Source organism: Lineus longissimus, chromosome 10 (assembly GCF_910592395.1).
Source record: "Lineus longissimus chromosome 10, tnLinLong1.2, whole genome shotgun sequence".
Classification (NCBI taxonomy): Eukaryota; Metazoa; Nemertea; class Pilidiophora; order Heteronemertea; family Lineidae; genus Lineus; species Lineus longissimus.
The window spans coordinates 4516554-4536503 of NC_088317.1; the positions used below are offsets into that span (position 1 = coordinate 4516554).

The following is a 19950-nucleotide window of genomic DNA, read 5'->3' on the forward strand; positions in this document are numbered from 1 at the left end:
GTGTTGGCAAAATGGTAGAGCAGCCAACTCCGATTCAGCCTGATTGTGACTGTTTCCTCCTCCGCAATGGAACTGCTAGATCCGATTCGGCCTGGGTGTGACTGTCTCAGCCATCTCACCGTTTTAATAGCATGACGGTGGAGCAGCCGGGTCCCATTCGGTTTGGTTGTGATTGTCTCATCCCTCTCACTGTTTTAATAGCAAGACGGTGGAACAGCCAGGTCCGACTCGGCCTGGCTGTGATTGTCTCAGCCATCTCACAGTGTTCATAGCAAGATGGTGGAGCAGCAAGGTCTCATTCGGCCTAGGTGTGACTGTCTCAGCCATCTCACCATTTTAAGAGCATGACGGTGGAGCAGCCAGGTCCGATTCGGCATTGCTGTGACTGTCTCATCCTCCTCACTGTCTTGGCAAGATGGTGGAGCAGCCAGGTCCGATTCAGCTTGGTTGTGACTGTCTTAGCCATCTCACTGTGTTTAGGAAGACGGTGGAGCAGCCTTGTGCGATTCAGCTTGGTTGTGACTGTTTCCTCCTCCGCAATGTGTTTGCAATATAGTGTAGCTGCCAGGTCCGATTCGGCCTGGTTGTGACTGTCTTAGCCATCTCACTGTAGGAAGACGGTGGAGCAGCCTTGTGCGATTCAGCTTGGTTGCGACTGTCTCAGCTCTAACATCATATTGAAGACTGTTGAGCTGCCAGGTTCGATTCTGTCTGGTTGTGAATGCTTCACTTCTCTCACCATAAGCAAGCATAATCTCTTGATCTATGCTTGCCGGGTGTGACAAAACTGGATCAGCCAGGCCCCCCGACTGTCACAACTCTCTCACAGGATAGGTAAGACCATGAAGCAAGCAGGCCCTATTTGATTTGGCTGTGACTGCCTCAACACTCTCACAATGTTTGCTGAGATACCCACTTTGGTTGGGAGAGTACGGACATTTTAATAATATTGTAATCAAACTCGAAACAGAGCATTTCTTTTATATAGTTCATGGTTTATTACAAAATAAATGTACACAGTATTTCATGCAAATGTACAGTATAAAATTTCACAATAACATTGATGATTAGAAAGCCATCGTTCCTAACCTAATGAATTATAAACTCAGGATCAATATTCATTTGAATAAACTTTAAGAACAGATCATTTGAGAACATATTCACATTAGATGGGGCCATCTTTTGGATAAATACCAAGTTGGATCGAGAAAAAACATAATTGTGCTCGAGGTATATGGCTGAAAGCTCGCCTTCTCATTGTCACCCTGGATATCTCTTCCCAAGCTTGCCAAGTATCAGACAGACCTCACAGCTTACCAGTCCTGGGAGCACTTTTTTAATGTTGATTAGCTGTGTTGATGGAGCCTTCCAACAAAATAACGTACTGTTCATCTAGCAGGGGCCAACTAACATGTACTTCCATTTACCTCAGCACATGAAAATGCCTGTTACCACATTTTTAGTTCTGAGCTAATCCTTTTTTGATTTACTCGACTTTGATATAACCAGAAGATGGCCCTATTTTCTATCATAAATCATTTAAAGTGACTGCTGCCTGTTTTTCCGAACTGAAACCATGAAATTTTGAACACATTTCCCAAATATGAATCATTTTAAAATCAGCCCGGTGAAATAGATGTGAAGACAAAGTTGTTTCGCCAGACAAGTTTTTGCTCCTGATAATTACATCAAAGGGACAAGACTAAGAATATTAAACTCAACAGATAATCCCTCACAAAGAACAAGACAAAATGCCAACAACCTTTCATAAGCCTGGCCACAGTGAGTGTACACTTATGCGTAAAGTTGCATAAGTACGGCCCTGGTAAAATTGTAGCCCCACGGTGAAGAAACCAGCTGGTAATAGACAGTGCACACAGAGGCTATCTATCATTGGGTGATATGAATAAAGACTAGCAAATGCTTTTACTTCAATTTTGTACAGAAAGGCCTAGTGTGAATGTACATGGAGTTTTAGATAAAAGCATTTGCTAGTCTTTATTCATATCACCCATTGTACCAGGGCTATAACTGTACAGCTCTCACATTCTGTCTCGGACCATGGTCAAATGTGCCACATGAAGTCCCTTGTTCAAACGAGTGGGCGAATGTGTACCGAGTGTAGAGACTTACTGGAGTCTGCAACGACTGCGACCAAAGTTCCTTTACATCGAACTAGAGATGAATAATGAAAGAGACAGATAACAGTGGAGAGAGGATTTCACTACATGTATAAAAATAATACAATATTTACAGGATCATAAAGGCAGTGGAAGGCTCCTATTTACATGTTTACAATGTACAAATATATTCATTTTAAGTTTTGTACCAAAACCTCGCAATTTCCTGCTATAAAAAATCTCCCTTCATTTCTGCAAATGCCCAAAGTAATATGCAAGTCCATGTTTAATTGCCGATGTTTGATACAAGTTCGTTTTACCCTGTGTAGACTGTAGGTTGTCACTTTCAAATTGGACTTATCTTCAAGCCTTTATAGTCTGTGTGCAGGCATTCACAAGATACAAAATTCATTGAAATCCTCGAAAGGCCAAAGCCAAGATTTCGGGTCACACATGCTCAGAAAATTAGAGCCAAAAAACAATACACTGATATTCGAACAGTTCAACACATGAACAAAACAGGGGGTTACTTCAAAAACTATACGATTCTGGGATTGGCTGGGAATTCTTTAAAACAAGGAGACTTGTCACAAAACACCGGGCAATATTGAATCAAATACTCCAAAACGAGATAAGAGATCGACGTCTTTCCAAACGTCAACATCATTCAGAGTAACCTCAAACATTCAGCCTATTTAAAACGATAGGTAACTACAAACTCTTTCACGGAAAGAGCAGCGTGTTCACGATTTCGCCATACCACCATTAAAAACATCTTCGAGAAGAATTACTTTCAGCACTCCACGCTTAACAGTCCGTCTCGAGTTCAACTAGCTCAGGATGATATTTCTAAAATCTCATAACCCATTTACAGGCAAATGTCTTATGACTTGCAACCATAGTCCATCTGAGGTCCGTCCAAGTATTTTGAAGTTGCCCAGCAAAAGTTCATAACGTTTCTTCACCAAAATAGGAGAGCAGGTTGCTATGTAGCCAACTTCGGTACACAAAGGTGAATATCTAATGACTTGCGACCGTAGTCCTACTATTTCGAAATCCCGTCTCTATTGGCCCTGATTCCGATCATTCCACATTCTTTCAAAACACCTGACAGCAGGTTGGAAGTTGACCTCACAACACGTCCACAACAATTCATGAGTATTTGAACATCTGACGTGTCCACGTATTATCACGGCACAAGTTTAATGGGGCTTTTCGTCTCCAAGCGTGGCTTTTTCGACACAGGCGACACCATTCCAGCCTGCAAATAGAACAGAAGTCAAGCAAAGGTGAAGGAGATTATAATCAAGCAAGTTTTCTGCTATGCTGTAGCGGGAATACACACACTTTCCAACTAGGATCATGAGACCTGCCTTATCCGTTAGGCTGTAAGTTAAAACTGATAATTACGAGAAAACCCTTTTAGCTCCGCACTCGAGGGTTTTGGTATCTCAACGAAGACAGCCTTGGGTTCAATTTCCTGAGCCTTCGAGTGCAAGTCAGATGTCAAGATCAGTACAGTACACCCTCTTCATTTCGAGCTTACATAGATCACAACATTCAGAAGCAGGAAACAAAATCGTTTTGAATAAAGCAAGGCATGGTCATTAACACAGAGGAAAGCAGGGTGAATGTTAAGGTTAAAAAGAACACTTAGGAATAAGAGTAGTGGGCTTAAAGAGGATGTTAGGGGTTAACTAATTTTAGGTTACTTGGGGAACCTGGGCTGTGTCTCTTTCAAAGGACAATGACAACTGCAATGTCTTGCCCAAGTGAGAGATTTTTTTATAAAGAGATACTCTGCTGAATAAGGAGGCACTTGATGAGGTGGATGGAAGAGGCCCAAGGACCATCCGGGTGGATAGACCTGCTAAGGCTTGCATCTGACCAGTCAACGGGTCATTCTCAGGTTCCGTGTCAGTTCGATTTTCGAGTGAATTGACACGGAATGACCAAAAGATGGCATCAAATGGTCACAATAGTGACAACTCAGGTAAAAATGTTGCGGAACGAAGGTGAGGTCGCAACGTCGCATGAAGAAGAAAACGTGGATGTTATGGATTAGACATAAAGCAGTAATTTGAGTTATTGGTTTAGATTTTGAAATGATTTCATGTACCTCTACGGCGTCATATTGTTGTAAAAGCGTCTGTACGTTTGGTTGTGGCACGAGGTACATAGCAGGCTCCTGAAGTTAAATAAAACCAAAATGGGTAATGCAGGATATAGAGGTAAGAAATAAGTCAGGATGTGGGAATACTTCAGTGACCTCTTTTGAGAATAGCTTTCATTAGAAAGATCACTATTTCCAGTTTTAGGTGAACTAATAGGATACGCTTTTTTAGGACAGCAAAAATTAAAAATTTCATTAGAAAGATCACTATTTCCAGTTTAAGGTGAACTAATAGGATACACTTTTTTAGAACAGCCAAAATTAAAGACACTATTATGGGGAATTTCATCATATGCAGATAATGCAGGGAATCTTGCCCAGCGCTTAAGTTTTTTTATCAAGGTTGGCAGTTGCTCATCACGCAAGACGCCGCGAAAATGCGATTGCGATCACGTGAACCAACTTTCTTGTTGTATTGTGCTTTTCAGAGAACAATTGAGCCCATTGGAAAATAAACGAAACGAGGCCAACAGAAAGTTAATACTAGAGGCAGCAAAGACGGATAAAGAAAAACAAAACAAAGACATGCTGGACAACACAAAGACCATCCATGCAAAAACTGAGAGTTTGCAGGAAAAACTTATGAGCAGCGTCACGGCACAGCTTCAACTCAGGAAATTGTAGCCATCTGGCAAAAGCTTGCCTTAATAGACAAGGTTCCAAAATTGAAGTTGACAGATCCACTTGAATGTAAGGCCTCGTGCTTTTCACCATGCTAGTATTACCACTTAGAGTTTCGAAAAGATGAGGTAAAGATATAGAACTTCCACAAACCTTCCGTAATCGGTCGACCATTCTCTCGTATTCGGGAATATAAAACCTATAAACGTCGTCACAGTCCCGGCGTACTTCATGGTCAGGTGGGTTATATAGGTAACAGTTGTCGCGTATTAATACCATATCGTGGTGGAAGTCTTCTATCGTTGAGTACTGACCGGTCTGAAAAAGATTGACGGAACAGTTAACATTTGAAGTGTTCAGCAACGTTGGATCTGCCCTTCAGATTTTTTGGCCAATCTCAATGATATGCAGTGGAACACAGCAGACACCTCTCTTTTAAGGACACTAAGTTTGGTCCCAAAATGGTATTTTTCATTGAATTTGACCTCTCTAATCCTGATCTAATCTGACCTCTCCCTGACGCAAGAGCAACAGATCGGATGAAAGTGTCCTTACCTCGAGTTTTCTCCTTATTGTGCTGAAATCCATTGGAGTTTTGACGATTTCGTAATAGCCAGGTGCATCATTAGGATCCACTGAAACCAGAAAGGTTGGTTATTCAAGACGTAAATCTAGGGTGGGGCCATGACCCTCTTGGTCTTTGACATAGCTCCTTCCAATACTACTCTTGAATTAAATCCTTTCCAGGAGCAGAAAAACGGAAAACGCTCCAAATCTCTTCACTTACCTGGCCTCAAGAACCACGCAGCTGCATTGATTTCGCCCTTCTCTCGATTCGTGCCTCGGTATTTTGCCACCCGTTGTAATAATCCCAAGGCTGCTCGCACCCACCCCCCTAACGACGGTGGAGGGGGCGGACTGTCGTCTATGGCTGCTGGTGGTTTCCGCTTTCGCTTGCTGAGTCGCACGTCGTGTTGGCTGTCGGAACTACTTTCTGCAGGAGAAAGAACAAAATTTAGAATGTGACGATGACTTTGCGCTGCATGAAAAGACGTACAGGAAGCTGAAATTTGTAATTTTGACCAAAACTTCTTTTACCATGACATGGGAACTACACCACACAGGCCATCTTTGCAAGATGGAACGCCTGCCAGATTCTCAACAAGCTGGGGAACGGATGCTCCAGGGGTGATACATACCCTCTTCACTGAATCCTCCATCGTCGACCTCCTGCCGTGAATCCAACCGCTGACTAGTGAAGTCTTCCATCTTCATGTGAGAAGCGTCTAAACCGCTTGGTTCAACCGTCACGGCGACATTTCTAGCTACTATTGGCTGTTCTATCACCTGTAACAGATCAATCAAAGACGGTTTTTGTTAGCGAGTGAAGTGAATGTTGAGTTGAGATCCGAGTGTCAAGTAGGACATTATTATCCCTGTAAACAATATTGGGCAATTTTAATGTCAGTAGGAGGAAAACGTAGACCCCTGAGGAACCCAACCAGTGGAAGAGTTGCTTTCTATCACATGAGTATACCAGGAGCGAGTGAGAGTGGGAATGGAACCCGGGATGCCAGTGGTGATAGGCGATGTTGTCTCCACTGCACCACTCTGAGAGGCTGGTTCAGTAATAGAGAAGGAAAGCACACGCCCATTCCACCCACACCAGTTTTTTCCCATAAAAGGCATAGCTTGGGCAGGCTGACCCATCTGCTAGAGGAGCGTGATGTTAAAGAGATGAAAGCACATCTATAGGTAATCTTGTCGGTCAACAGATGCTTCAGGTCTCAGTAAATATGCCATATTTTGGCTAAACAAATCAACAGCAGCCACATTGATGCAAGGAAACCTACCTGAACATTCCCCCTTGAGACTATGGCAACAACTTCACTATTTGGTCCTTGCGAGACCTCTTGAAATGTGATGTACGTTTGTTTGGCATCACCCTGGCCTTGCTGGACCTCCACAGGTCGACTCGTCGCCACTTGGTTTGGCTGTGACGTCACTGTGGTCGAAGCTAGAAATAAGAAACAGTTGAGTCAGTTTACTTAATGATGACCTGCTTGGCATCACCCAGGCCCTGCTGGACCTCGCAGGCCGACTCGGTACTAGGTTAGGCTGTGACGTGACTGTAGAAACTATCAGAGCTATCATTTCCCCCGGAGTAGGTAACTTAAATAGTTTGCTTACCTTGCGACGATGGCGCCGCTGACGTCACCAATGTTGTATTCGCCTGCGATACCACGCTACTCGACGAACTCCCCGTTAAAACACTAACCATCCCCTGTTGAGCCGGCTGGTCTATCGTGTTCCCTTCGATTTGATTCAACATCTCCATAACTTGCGGACTTTGAAATTTCCGTAAGTTCTCCTCGTCGTCCATATCGAATTGATACGTATCTAAGTCTATTTGAGCTTCCGCTATTGCACTACTAAAAATATCCATTGGCTGTTTCGAACCGTCTGCTTTTGTTTTTGCCTCTGTTTTATCCGATTGTTCGAGCACTTTAATACGCCCCGACGAGGGCATGAATAAACCAGTTTGTGGGTCAAGTTCACTCGATACCTCCGATTGCGATGGGTTATTGTTTGTTGTGTTCATGACAATGACTTTGGTCTGCTGCTCCTCTGCCTGTGACGGAGATGAGACAAAAAATTACATCAACACCTCAGTTAGAATTCAACGACACTTCTTCCTCCGTTAAATTTGTACAACCACCTTTTCTCCATTGAAATACTGATTTTAGAAGTTGCTGAATCTATCTGCTCTAAAACTTTATATTTGGAGAGGTTTGGATCACATGCTTTCCATTTTCCCCATAAGTACAGTATATTGAAGAGGGTGCAACCAAGTGCTGGAAGATCATGGGCCATGAACATGACGTGCTATGCACTTCAACCACAGTGAAAGGGTTAATCATAATTTCAAATTCAGGGTGTAAAAGGCGTATCACATGTGTCCTGTTGATTACAGACCACATGGGTGGAGGTACTTTACCTGAGAAGGATTCTGAAGATACTGTACATAATTTTGTGAGCTACTCGAACTTGATTCGCCCTGAGACATCTGTTTTAGGATACTGGCAGCTTGGTCTGGAAAAGAAAGTTATAAATTTTTCCAAAAGTTTCCAATTTTTCCAAGCGCAACACTATAAAGCCATTTATAGCATTGAGCGAGCTATTACTCTAAAACGCCTTGGTGACCAAGACCTTATTGTGTGGCAGACAAGAATAGTTTATCACCAAACTTCAGGGCCTTCACTTCACCCTCACCCACCTCACTCTCCCGAAAAGTACGATCACATACCTATATTTAAGAATTCTCCCTGTTGTAACTGCAGCTGGGATAACTGATTGATATCGACTGTGGTTTGACGCGCTGGCTGCTCACTCCCGCTGGCATTATGCACTTTTAACAAGGCCCTGATGGCTGAGAGGCCCTCCTGCGGCTGTGCTGATGCCTGGTCATCCGGGTTCACATCATAGTCGACCCACTCGTTCAGTGGCAGTTGTTGACCTGGAAATCGGAATTCACATATAGTATAGATAAGTTATTCACCCAAGGAGAATCGACTCCCCAGCTTGACGAGAATCAATCAGGCCTTCCAACTTGCTGAGCTGGCCTTCCCTGAGAGTGAGAAAGGATACCTTTTCCCTCAATAATGACGAATGTAGGAAAAACTGTGTTGTTAAAGTCCTCCAATGAAACAATGTTGTGTTCATTTGGTAATAAAGGTCGTTCGAGCAAGATTTGCATCACCTATTGAGGAAAACCTTTCAGGCATCTGTTTTGAATCAAAAGCAATCACACTAACCTGGAGTCTGAGAGCTAGGTATTTCTTCTGATATCGTTGGGGTACCCGGACCAGAATTTGAGCCCGATCCACCATCGGGTGCGATCCCAGCTGCATGAATCAGCTCTGCTAGTAATGACGATTTGCCTGATGTGTCACTGTCTGACCGAGGACGAACCTGAACCTACAGAAAAGTAAATGAATGAATGAACGAAGTCAGACAACACTCAGTGGGTGCACAGAATTCTTCCCACTGATGTTATTTTGTGGCCAGCAGTGACGGTTTACTGGTTGGAGTACAAAATCAAAATCCAAGGGTAAGGTAGTGGGGTTAAGACTCCGATCAGGCCAAAGTTTTCCACCCCACCTTATGCTGTGAGGGCCACCCAGACCCAGTGACAGATTTGGCCAAGTGCTTTGAGGTCTCAAACGTGTCCGCAGACAACTTACTTCCATAAACAATGCGTCTGCTTTGAGAGTAAGCTATAAAACGACCCAATCAATAATGTCATTTCATTAGCATTTTTGCTGACTGCAAAAATGTGCTCATCTTCAGGTTTACTGTGCTCACGAGTTACAAGATTAGGAAAAACGTGTGCAAAAACGAAGGGAAAGTTGTGCAGAAAATCGGTGCAGCAAAGCCTAACTTAGAGCTGAGGCCTGTGAACCCAAGTGGAAGCACTGGAAAGTAATCACTTCACAGCGTATTTCTTTCCAGTATGCGCCAACTGAATCCACAGACAGCCTCATCTCGGTCGAGTGCAATAAAGCAGATATTAAATTGTTACGATAACTTACATGTCCTATCCTTACCTTCTTGGTGAGGTCAATCGACGGCTTCTGTATAATCTTTTTCTCAACGCGTACGACCGATGGCACAATGTTTATCATCTGGCCACCGACCTTTTCAACTTTGTGTGCGTCTTGCTTCTGAATGAAACTCACCAACTCCTGAAAGCGACAACAGGAATAATCTATCACTGAAAAAGTTTACATCTATATTTTTGAGGATACACATTTTCCTACATCTGCGTCCAAGTAAGAGATCTACTGATAGCTCATAATAGCATTTGATCTCTGGCTAAATGATTGCACACAATTTGAAAACATTTGGCGGGTTAAGTGAGAAAATCTCTTACGTCTTATCTAAGTAGCTTTCTGACCAAATTTAAAACCCTGCAAGGACTCTCTGTGATCCGCCAAAACTTCGGGAGACACTCTCACCTTTTCAAAAGGGCTGTTACTCGCCTTGCCTTGCCCCGTAAGGGACAGCACCTGTTTTGGATGAGCTTTCTGGACGACAATGACGTTCGGCTTGTTCCCCATGTGGCCCGACATCTTTAGCGGCGTTGACGTGCCCGACGTCTTGACTCCAGTGATCTGCAGCGTTTTTGGATTGACCGTCACTACGTTGGGCGTGGTTTTGGTCGTCGTGGCGATCACTTTCCCGCCCGCTGTCGTTATGTTGAGCACCTTTCCCGCGAGAGATGAACCTGCAATATTACATTACATTACATTATAAAATTTGTGTGGGGCGCCTTTCCACCGAACAAATCATGCTCAAGGCACTGCCCCCTCAAAGTGCCTCGCGTACAGCCAGGTCTTTAACTGACATTTGAATTTAAGGACATCTGAAGCATCCTGAATATGAGATGGGAGTTGATTCCATAGAGATGGAGCGCAGGCAGAGAAAGCCCTGTCGCCAAACGAGGTCCCAGTTCGTTTTGGCAGCAACTTGACAGAGGATACTGACGACCTCGTGTGGTGATATGAAGTGATGATGTTGACAACAAGATAGTCATCAGAAGATTTCGTATTTAGCCCTGACTGCGGACACAGTAGACTTTATAGAAATCATCATAAATATGATATGCATGTATGTATACAGTGTTTTGTCAAGAAATCAATTCCTCAGGAACAACAATGACAAAATTGGTAACTTAGGTAAATTGCTGTTCAAAATCACAAAATTTAAATCTTGTCGTTTTTCGCGAACAAGTCTCCCCCCAACCTCACCACATTTCACCATACCTGAAGAGATGGCTTTGGTAACCATGGCAATGGAAGAAGGGTTGCTATTGGAAACAACAACAACAGGTGATGAGCCTCCATGCGAGAATTGTGCCGGTTTAGGTAATAATTTACCAGGAGTGTTCGATATGGCATGGGTGATGATTTTCATACCTGGAAGTAGGAAATAAATTTCGATGAAATGACATGAGCAAGTGAACCACGAAAAACATGCAATATTCTTTGACCCTATCTCCTATAGACTTGACAACCTTTTCAAATCATAACTGTCAAAGCCTCACCCCACCAAGTGCAACAGGATGTTTCTAATATCACAACTATATATAGGAGCCGCTGTGATGTAGCTTGGACTCTCGACCAGCGGTCAAGAGGTCCCGGGTTCGATCCCCACTGTCGGCGTGAGACTGTAGGCTGGTCTCTCTGTCTTACTTGCCTCTCTGCACCCAGGTGTATAAATGGGTACCGGTCAGAAATGCACAGATTATAGCGCTGGTTGAGCAGCTCATCTATGGTCTACTGAAAGGTTTCAGGACAGACCGGGGTTAAACTGAAAGACGGATGATAACCTATATCGTAGTTGATATCAGACTATAAACCCTAAACTTTAACTTTTAACTTTTTAACTGCTGATATCTGACATCTTCAGATATGCTCTCTACTGTCCTCTTAAGAGTAATATTTTTTCTACTAACCTCCCTCTTGTTTTATTTGTATTGTTGGCTTATTGCTAATCGGCTTAATCTGAATTCCCTGGAGTGATGGATTAGACGACGATTGAGGCCCCATTGGGATCACGACGCCAGGTTTCTGCGCTCCTTGGATAGGAGGCGTTCTTTGCCGCGTGACCGTCTTTGGCTTTGTCTTGGCAAAGCTGTATGCAGATGTCAGAAGCGTTGTGGCAGACGTTCCGATTGCTGCAAAGAAAATGAAGAGAAGAATAAGCCGCCAACGTACTGTTATGCGTCAATGTAGTAAAAACTTTGGAATTGTGCCAGGGAAAATAATCGTTAGACCTTAAGTTACTTGCTGCTAGCATACTGTTTGGTATCTGACAATGACCTAGGCCATCTCGTAGTTTGTATCCTTGTGACAGATCTGGAAATCTCGGTTTACTATTCATAACCTCGGTACCAAAATACTCCCTTATTCTGGATTTCTTTAGACCAAAACTTGGTCTCGGAACATTTCCCACAACAGAAGGGAGCCAAATTGGAAGAAGCTTGATTCAATGATTTTTTCCGATGCTATTTCAACATACCTGATGAAGTGGAAGTCCCCGGTGCATTTAAATTATTCGAAGTCGCCACGGTACCAATATTTCCTAAGTTCCCATTGGCTGACGAGTTCACCGACGTCGACGGCATCAAAATAGACGTCTTTGGCTGCATGTGAGCAGACGTCGTGGTGGTGACCGTCACAGCTGAAGATTTCACAACAGGCACAGACATTGACTTCTGCAGGACACTTGAAGAGTGTGAATTCGCAACAGAATTGGTAGACACCAATATGACCTAAAATAGAGAGCCAGTGGATGATTTAGAAGTGACAGACACTGAGAAGCAGGAGATTTTCGTGCCCATTTACTTTTGTGAACCGCAAAATTTCTTAAAACCATAAAATTTTCACAAAGTGAGCCTTCTTGCAGTGTTCTCCACAAGGCTATTTGTCAGGGTGGCCCACCCTACCTTGCTCTAGAACTTTGTAGAGGGTTCCTATAGGGCCTCCCTACCTTGTGTTGCACACTGGTAAAACGTCATGAAAACCAAGGGTATCACCCTACCTTGAGAAAACCCTGTGGAGAACACTGTTCTTGTTATACACCATAGAGGAAAATTTTAAATCGTGTCAAAAAGTGAGAACTGTACCTTTTGTGAAGGAGTGACAGTTGTGTGAGACCTCGACGGGCTCTTCGTGAACGTGATTTTCATGGGAGTGATTCCCTGAATCGTATTCGACGACGACACTATAGAACCTGGGTGAGAATATTGGAGCTTCGGTGCCGTGGAGGCCATCGGATATCCGGCCGTCCTGGCCATATTGGCCAAGGCCACCATTCCCTCCGCCGAGCTGCTCCGTCGTCGTTTCTTGCCGCGGATTTCATCATCTTCTTCCGTGTTGAGGCCGCCTTTGATGTGGATGGACATCCCGCTTGGTAGGACTACCACGTTTGATGTCGGGCTCGCTGGCCTCCCGACTTTTGCCACGGTGGCTGTGGGTGTCGTAGCAGGAGTAGACACCGATATAATTTGTCCAAATGCTGAAAAGGGAGGGAAACTTGCCTTCTACATGGTGCTAGCGTAACTGGGGGACAGTCAATCATTGTATCAATAAATTAAAAAAGTTACTGTGAACGGGAAGAATTCTTCAATTAAGTTAGGTAAGGTGCTACAATTATAATCGGAAATTTGACATCCCTGTATGATGTTATCTTAAAACAAATGAGTATGCACGCTTTTTGCCCCCCATGTTTGCAAACCTCCACCAACTCACCATCTTTACAACCTGTTGATGAAGGCGACGGCATTATTGCATTCTTCTCAAGCTGCATCGTTGCTGCATTATTCGCCAGTCCGGTGAACGCCGTCTGCGGCACGAGCCTTGGCATCAACGGAATGAGGCGCCGTCCTTCTATCAGCCATTCCGAACTGATATTTGTCGACGACAAACTGTCTGCAACAGTGGTCAGCTTTTCATCATTCACAGCTCTTCTGACCTCAGCACGATGGCGCTCAGTTGATATACTGAAAAAATTGCATAGAATTTACGTCATGTGATCAATAGGGATTGGAATTGTTGAGGTTAATATTCATCATCATCATCACCATCACCGTCGTCAATAGCAACCTCATGGCACTTGGGTTTTTTCCTCCTCAAGTAATTGAAATTGCCATGTCGGCATGATAATTTCCAAGAATTCAACTTCCGCAAAACCACCCACAAAAGGCAGGAAAAATGCTCCAATTTAACCAAGGCAGCAACACAAAACAGCAATAGGTGTTTATCTTGGTTGGTCTCATGCCCTCATTTGTGGTAGTGAAAGGTGACTTCAGAACACCTGTCACAGTGTGAATGCCAAATGAAGAAAGGCTCCGAAGAGGAATTCTCTCCGAAAGTCGACTACCTAACCAAAATTGGACGGACTGTCAGCTTGCATCTCAAATGTTCTGATGACTGAACGCAAGAGAAGAAGCTCATGGATTTACAACTTCACTAACAATTTCTTCATATTATCTGCTAACTTTCAATTACATTGTACTTTTTTTACAAAAGACAAGCAGTGTCGAAACAAAATATCAATAAAGAGTCAATTTGGAAATGTTATTTCTACCTGAGAATATGCTGTAATTCTTGTAGAAGCTTCTTTTTGTCCTTTGTCAGATCACCTTGTGCTCTGAAGGCAGACACCACGCCCGAGTAGGCGTCAAGTTCAACTCTGCGCAAGATGCGCTTAGAATCCTCTCGAGAGAGGTCAAGCAATTTCGGCCACATTTTGTTCACAGATCTGAAAGAAGAAAAGTTTGACAATCGTGAATTATTGTACTCGTTGGAAATTTCCAAGTCAAAGTGGTTATATTTTTTCACCTAGTATAAAATGGTACACATGCTGCAATATCTCCGACCCCCCCCCAAATCTTTTATTCTGTCTTCACTTCATCTCTTTTCCCGCATAATATTGACATCTGAATTGTTGTATAAGACCCTCAATGAGCTCTCCAATAGGTAAAACAAACTCCCATAGTTGTCTCATTATTAAGATAAGACAACAAAAGAAATACAGAACACTAAATGCCAATATCAATGTGCTCCTTCCCCAAATAGCCCCGCCGAAAGATGGCGCCAGCAGTCGCGAAAACTTTTTTGCACCAACATTTTCACTCTTTTCGACAGGAAATACAACGGAGAAATGAATAAAAGATGCCACCGTGTTGTGCATTGAACTGTACTAAACAATATCGTGGATACATTGCTCGATGAAATGTTTTGATAACCGCCGAAACGAATGAAGTTGTGACGAAAATTCCTTCGTCGAAAACTTGAGCTCACCGACCGCCATGATGGCGGCCAAAATTTTCGACTGTCAAGACTTTTTCTTCCACTTCGAACTCGATTTTCAGAAAAACTGGCTTACAGATTGTCACAAAAATGGGCATGCAAATAAAATATTATTATGAAATTGTTCTCATCTAGGTGACACTGCTTTACCTTTTTTCCACTTGCAAATATTTGACATAATTCAAGTGTAAAAATTCGGAACCATCTTTTCTTTGAAAAGGAGCAAGATGGCGGGAAATCTGAGCATGCGCACTAATAGAATTTCAATGGGTCTATCTAAAATTCGAAATAGGACCGAAGACCGGGAGATTGCTGGCACATTCTCCTGATTTTAAATGGTAATTAGTGTAAACTTTCTTCTTTCCCAGCAGGTAAAATTCAAATGATACATTTTGTGCAATTTCGTCGGTTTTTGAACGTCTTCAATGGTCCTAAAACCGAGTACTTTATTCTGTCCGACAAAAGGAACAGTACATATGTGCATTTTCTGTCTGAGGGTCCTATTCAACCGTTTGTCGGACGTATGATCATGGTAGTAGAGTTGGTCATGCATGTCATGTACTAAGGGGTTGTTGGGTGTGGCCCTGGGATCGACATGATTGCTGGGAGTCAGTCGCAGTGTCAGTCACAGTTATGCTGGAGTCAATGATGGTTCATTTTCCCATTTCTTAAAAACACATCACCGATTTTGAAAAACATCTTATTTTTAAAAAAAAGCCGTACGACCAGAGGATGAGAGCCGGGGCCCAGAGCTCAGTGTACTCAATCACAACTCAACCCAGTTTCCTAAAATTCTCAGTTCTCAATTTCAGAATTGATGGGCCATTCATCAGTTCGTCATAATGCTCTCCGTCCACCAGAATGAACAACTACATGCTGATTGGTGTGAACAACTTCACAAACTTCAATCTGAGATTGTGCCTTGGGGTCCTGACGTTCTTCACAGTTCTCACCGTCATTTCATATGTCGCTGAAGTTGATAAGTATGGGTAGGTATATCCTCCTGAGATTCAGACATTTTTGACCTGTACCTCATCTTGGAAATATGCCATAGAGGGAGTATAAGGAAAAGCCTCGTTGAGAATGGGGGAGGTAATGCCTGAAGTCTCTGCTGTGGTCCCTGCTGAACACTTGGTTGATATCCCAGCCTATTTCTGCACTGTATGAAATTGCCTGGTACAGAGATATATCGGGGCTTTGGCTCATAACGTGTATATCCAATTCTTCTTCTTTCCCTAGCTGTCACTGTGCCATCTGAAATTGGCCAAAGCTTCAGCAGTTCATTTAAAATGAAAGCATTCTTCATCTCCATATACCTGCAGACCTGCTATGAGCTGCACTGTCCACCTGATCCGCGATCTACTTAGAAACACCATTCAGTTGATCTCAGTGCGCCAAACAGTGCTCACATAAGAAGCAGTTCTATTTTTTATTTGGAACCTGAGAAGAAGCAGGTATATCTGTGTCATGCGCTATCCTTGAAAGCGCGGTGGTCATATTGATGAACTGGGTGAAAGGCAAGTTGAATACTGCCTGTAATAGACTGCTGCTACTACCGAAGCTGCTGAACTTGAAAAATATGGTGACACTGTGGGAAAGTCCTTAGACATCTCAAATAATTCTTTTCTAATTGCAGGACATATTGGGGATGGTTCAGCAGTGTCGCACCCAAAAGATTTCGAAGAAGTTTTCACAATAAAGAGATAACCGTCCATTTTGTGTCTAGTACGACAATAAATTATGAGAATGTCACTTTATATGGTACAACCAAAGATGCTAGAAAGAATTCAAGGGCTTTGCCCACAAAAGGACAGGAAGAAACGACGGCATTGTTCAGGAGTTTTGCTGGTTTAAATCGCAGGCGGAATGGTGAGAAAGAAAAGCATGTAGAGGCATTAAATGTTGGCAGGAAAGCATTTGTTCGAAATCACAATAGTAAACCTACCACAAGTGCAAGTTATGACACGAGCACATCAACAAGGTTTTCAAGGAATGAGGAGAATTTAAAATCACATGAGATTCATAGCAGAATTGTGTTCCATATCAATGATCCAATAATCATTCCATTCCGAGATTGTTTACAGAGAAGTGATCAGATGCGCATGAAATTGAGACAAAAACTGAGGCAACGGGATCACAGGTTGAGGGACTTTCCTATCAGTGCCTCGAAACGTTTGATATTTAACATTCCTGTGCAAAAAAGCTTGTGTGAAGAAAGCTCGAAATTATGTACGAGATATTTTCTTGTGTCACATCCTGTGAGATATCTGATGACGCTATTTCAACTATGCAAGAAAAATACAAGTTTGCCAGAAATATGCCAAAAGGAACATTTCCACTCCAATATGACATTTTATGATTTTTCCCGCACCCATGATAATGTTCTTTTTAGAAATCTATTGGTACAAACTGATGTATGCAGAAAAAAGGCAGAAGATGATATCTGTGCAGTGCCCCCCAATAAAAAACAACGATTTGGTAAAGACACTTATAAGAGGTACTTAGACTTAGTCATCCATTATATCACTGGGTTCAAGGGAGGTGGTTTGATGGAACATCCCCAAATTACGATGTTACTCTTTCAGAAATTCCTTGGTCGGAATATCACAGAATGTAAGGGTTTGAGTGGGAAACTACTAGATGATGGAAATATAAGATGGAAGCATTTATTGAATGATGCAAAGCTCATGAAGTTTTTTGAAGCAGATTTAATAATCTACAAAAAGTTTGAAGAAATCTTCTTAATACACAGGCAAGGGCTACTTAATTCAACTAATACTGGTGGAGGTCAGTTGTTGAAGCCAACTTCTGAACCATTTTATCATTAAAAAGTGCTGAAAAATTTGAATTAAACTGCATCATTGACGGGGAGGCGTCTAAAACCATTGTAAATGAATTAGCAATGGACGTGATGACACGATGGACCATTGTACCTCGTCGTTTGTATGGACTGCAAAACCTGTCTATTACTACTGACTCATGGGACCAAAGATAATTATGCCAGTTAGCATTTTTTCGGGCCTGGAATTCAAAAATTATCAGGCCACCATTTTTGGAGCCATTTTGCCCAAAGTATTCATTGTGAAAGATCATTTCAGAGGGAACAAAGGCCATTTTGGAGGGCATCTAACCTTGGTTAAACTCGAGGCTGTGAACTTAATGTACGTGTAATTGTAAGGTCTCCTGAAAAGGTCATCTTCTTAGTGATTTTTCAGTGCCATGGTTTTGTTTCTCACTGTCTCGATCTTTATATTTACTTGTGCAGTCAATCACAGTTATAACAAATTTTACGGGACCAGAGCCTGGTTGCTCAATCTGTGCCTTTGCCAAATGTCTACCAAGTGTCGATAGCCTGACCAGGGGTGGGGTGGGGGTACAGGCATGACATGGTTTACATTGACCGTTGCATTTAATATGATTATTTGTGGCTTGCAAAATAATTTTTACAACTTTACAATCAGATATCCATTATAACTTGGATTGACTGTCGCTGTCTGACACAGATTATCGAAAGCATTCTCAAGTTGTGTCATCAGAAATTGGTTGGTGTATTCTTTAGAACTCCTGGGCCATTTTGTGCTTAAACCAGTTTATTGGTCAGTGCCATACCAAATAGTGAAAAGTTAATTTATCAGAAATTTTTTAATTTTAGATGTTAAGTGTTGTTCTACATGTTTGTGTATACTTTATAAACAAGAGAATTGCATTAGATTTCACAAAAGACTGCTGTTGCTTTAATTGCCAATATATGTCGCATGTGTGCGGAATTGATTGTTACACTGGTTCATTAAATTGAATATACCAGTTCTGGGCAATGTACTGAAGACATGTCAGATCTGTATGCAAGAAATTCTATCAATTAAAAGGGTAGGGCCTACACTGTTCGTTCACATTTGCACTGTATATTTAATGTTCGTCCATCTATATCTATTTCCTTTTCTAACGCCAGGCGACACTGTTTGTCATAAGGAATACCATGCATGCTCGAATGTTATCTGTATGCAATTTGTTGCCTATAATCAGTGTATTCCATTTGAGGAACCAGTGTGTTGGTTGTTGATAGAAATTAAGTTTTGAAATAAAGAAGGTTAAACAAAGTTGTTGTTGTTTTTTTCTGTCTTTGGGGCATTTTATAATGAACTATAGGGATGTCTCTGGATTTTTCAAACTGCATGAGATGTATGGACACTCTCCAGCTTGGTCACACAACACAAGTTGTGAAAATATCTCACAATGGTCATACTAAATGTGACTGCCTTCACTCAGTGTGGTCTGTAAACATTGCATGTGACCTTGTCTCTTGGAGTCGAGCCTTTCTATCAAGGACAACCTCAGTAGCGACAAGTACTTTCCTTAATAGAGACGTGTCCTCATTAGAGGGACCAAATTGACTAAAGACAACCTATTTGCGACCAAAGGTTGTGTCCTTAATAGAGAAGGTGTCCTTTTCAGAGAGGTATCTTCTAAGAGAGGTCTGCCAGATGTGGTGTGAAGCTCCAGAATGGTCGCACATTATTGGATGTCTCCAGTTAGATGCAAATTTGGAGCAATATAGAAAGGCATGGCTACTTAATGGCAAAGCAGACATTTATTTACTGGTATCATCATGGCTATGGAGACTGCCTGTGGTCAGACAGCACTAGCGGTAGTAAGTAACATATGTTCCCCCAGAACAATGGATGCTGGGGTGCATCTGGTTGTTCTTATAGATATGTAGCATATATTGGCTGCCTCTTGTGATCTGTGTTCATTCAGACGATGGTTGTGTGGTCGTCTCAATGGTTGTGCTTTTGTCTCTGGATGTGACATATGCGGAAAGCCTCTCAAGAGGATGTGCCGAGCATAGCCTACAGCCTCAACTGACTGCATGTTACCATTTGACAAGAATGTTGCCTGTCCCTGCCGAGAAATAGCCAGGAAAAACTGTAAAAGGAAGTCTGTCACCATGTACATGTATTCGTATGGGAGTTTTAATAATCGTCTGCTAGATTTGGGAAGTGACCACCAAACATTGCTTTTTCAGGAAAAACGTTTTGGAATATATAATTTCGTTCTTTTATTAAGTTAGTTAACATCGATTTACAGGATTTTAGTGCAATGAAACTATAATGGATGGTTTTATATGTCCACAAATCATAATTTTGTTTGGAGAAATATT

At 42.4% G+C, this 19950-nt stretch overlaps 2 protein-coding genes across 6 annotated transcripts; one reads left to right on the plus strand and one right to left on the minus strand.

Annotated features, from left to right (window-relative positions):
* Positions 1 to 974: 974 nt before the first annotated feature.
* On the minus strand, positions 975 to 15013 carry LOC135494723 (BRCA2-interacting transcriptional repressor EMSY-like). Of its 3 annotated transcripts, none has more exons than XM_064782972.1 (20): positions 14943 to 15013; positions 14068 to 14241; positions 13230 to 13480; positions 12605 to 12996; positions 11998 to 12250; positions 11432 to 11653; positions 10740 to 10892; positions 9933 to 10201; positions 9522 to 9659; positions 8730 to 8892; positions 8222 to 8431; positions 7913 to 8007; positions 7105 to 7546; positions 6768 to 6931; positions 6114 to 6261; positions 5702 to 5908; positions 5470 to 5549; positions 5068 to 5232; positions 4240 to 4308; positions 975 to 3381 (listed from the first exon to the last, which is right to left on the minus strand). In XM_064782972.1, exons 2-20 carry the CDS (start codon positions 14226 to 14228, stop codon positions 3310 to 3312), a joined length of 3654 nt encoding a protein of 1217 aa, XP_064639042.1. In that variant the 5' UTR covers positions 14229 to 14241; positions 14943 to 15013; the 3' UTR covers positions 975 to 3309. The 3 variants fall into 3 exon arrangements, with proteins under 3 accessions (XP_064639042.1, XP_064639041.1, XP_064639043.1); XM_064782971.1 differs by having other exon boundaries at positions 9507 to 9659; XM_064782973.1 differs by lacking the exon at positions 4240 to 4308 and having other exon boundaries at positions 9507 to 9659.
* A 55-nt stretch (positions 15014 to 15068) lies between these two features.
* On the plus strand, positions 15069 to 18869 carry LOC135494689 (uncharacterized). 3 transcript variants are annotated; one of them, XM_064782894.1, is made up of 3 exons: positions 15069 to 15130; positions 15605 to 15781; positions 16429 to 18869. In XM_064782894.1, exons 2-3 carry the CDS (start codon positions 15654 to 15656, stop codon positions 17618 to 17620), a joined length of 1320 nt encoding a protein of 439 aa, XP_064638964.1. In that variant the 5' UTR covers positions 15069 to 15130; positions 15605 to 15653; the 3' UTR covers positions 17621 to 18869. The 3 variants fall into 3 exon arrangements, with proteins under 3 accessions (XP_064638964.1, XP_064638965.1, XP_064638966.1); XM_064782895.1 differs by having other exon boundaries at positions 15087 to 15163; XM_064782896.1 differs by lacking the exon at positions 15069 to 15130 and adding an exon at positions 15360 to 15412.
* The last annotated feature ends 1081 nt before the right edge of the window (positions 18870 to 19950 follow it).

Coding starts and splice junctions, on each gene's coding strand:
- LOC135494723 (XM_064782971.1), bottom strand. CDS start 14,228: ATGTGGCCGAAATTGCTTGACCTCTCTCGAGAGGATTCTAAGCGCATC. Junction 13,481..14,067: donor GAATTACAGCATATTCTCAG/GTAGAAATAACA, acceptor CAATTTTTTCAG/TATATCAACTGAGCGCCATC. Junction 7,547..7,912: donor ATCTTCAGAATCCTTCTCAG/GTAAAGTACCTC, acceptor TCTCCGTCACAG/GCAGAGGAGCAGCAGACCAA.
- LOC135494689 (XM_064782894.1), top strand. CDS start 15,654: ATGAACAACTACATGCTGATTGGTGTGAACAACTTCACAAACTTCAAT. Junction 15,782..16,428: donor GCTGAAGTTGATAAGTATGG/GTAGGTATATCC, acceptor TTCTAATTGCAG/GACATATTGGGGATGGTTCA.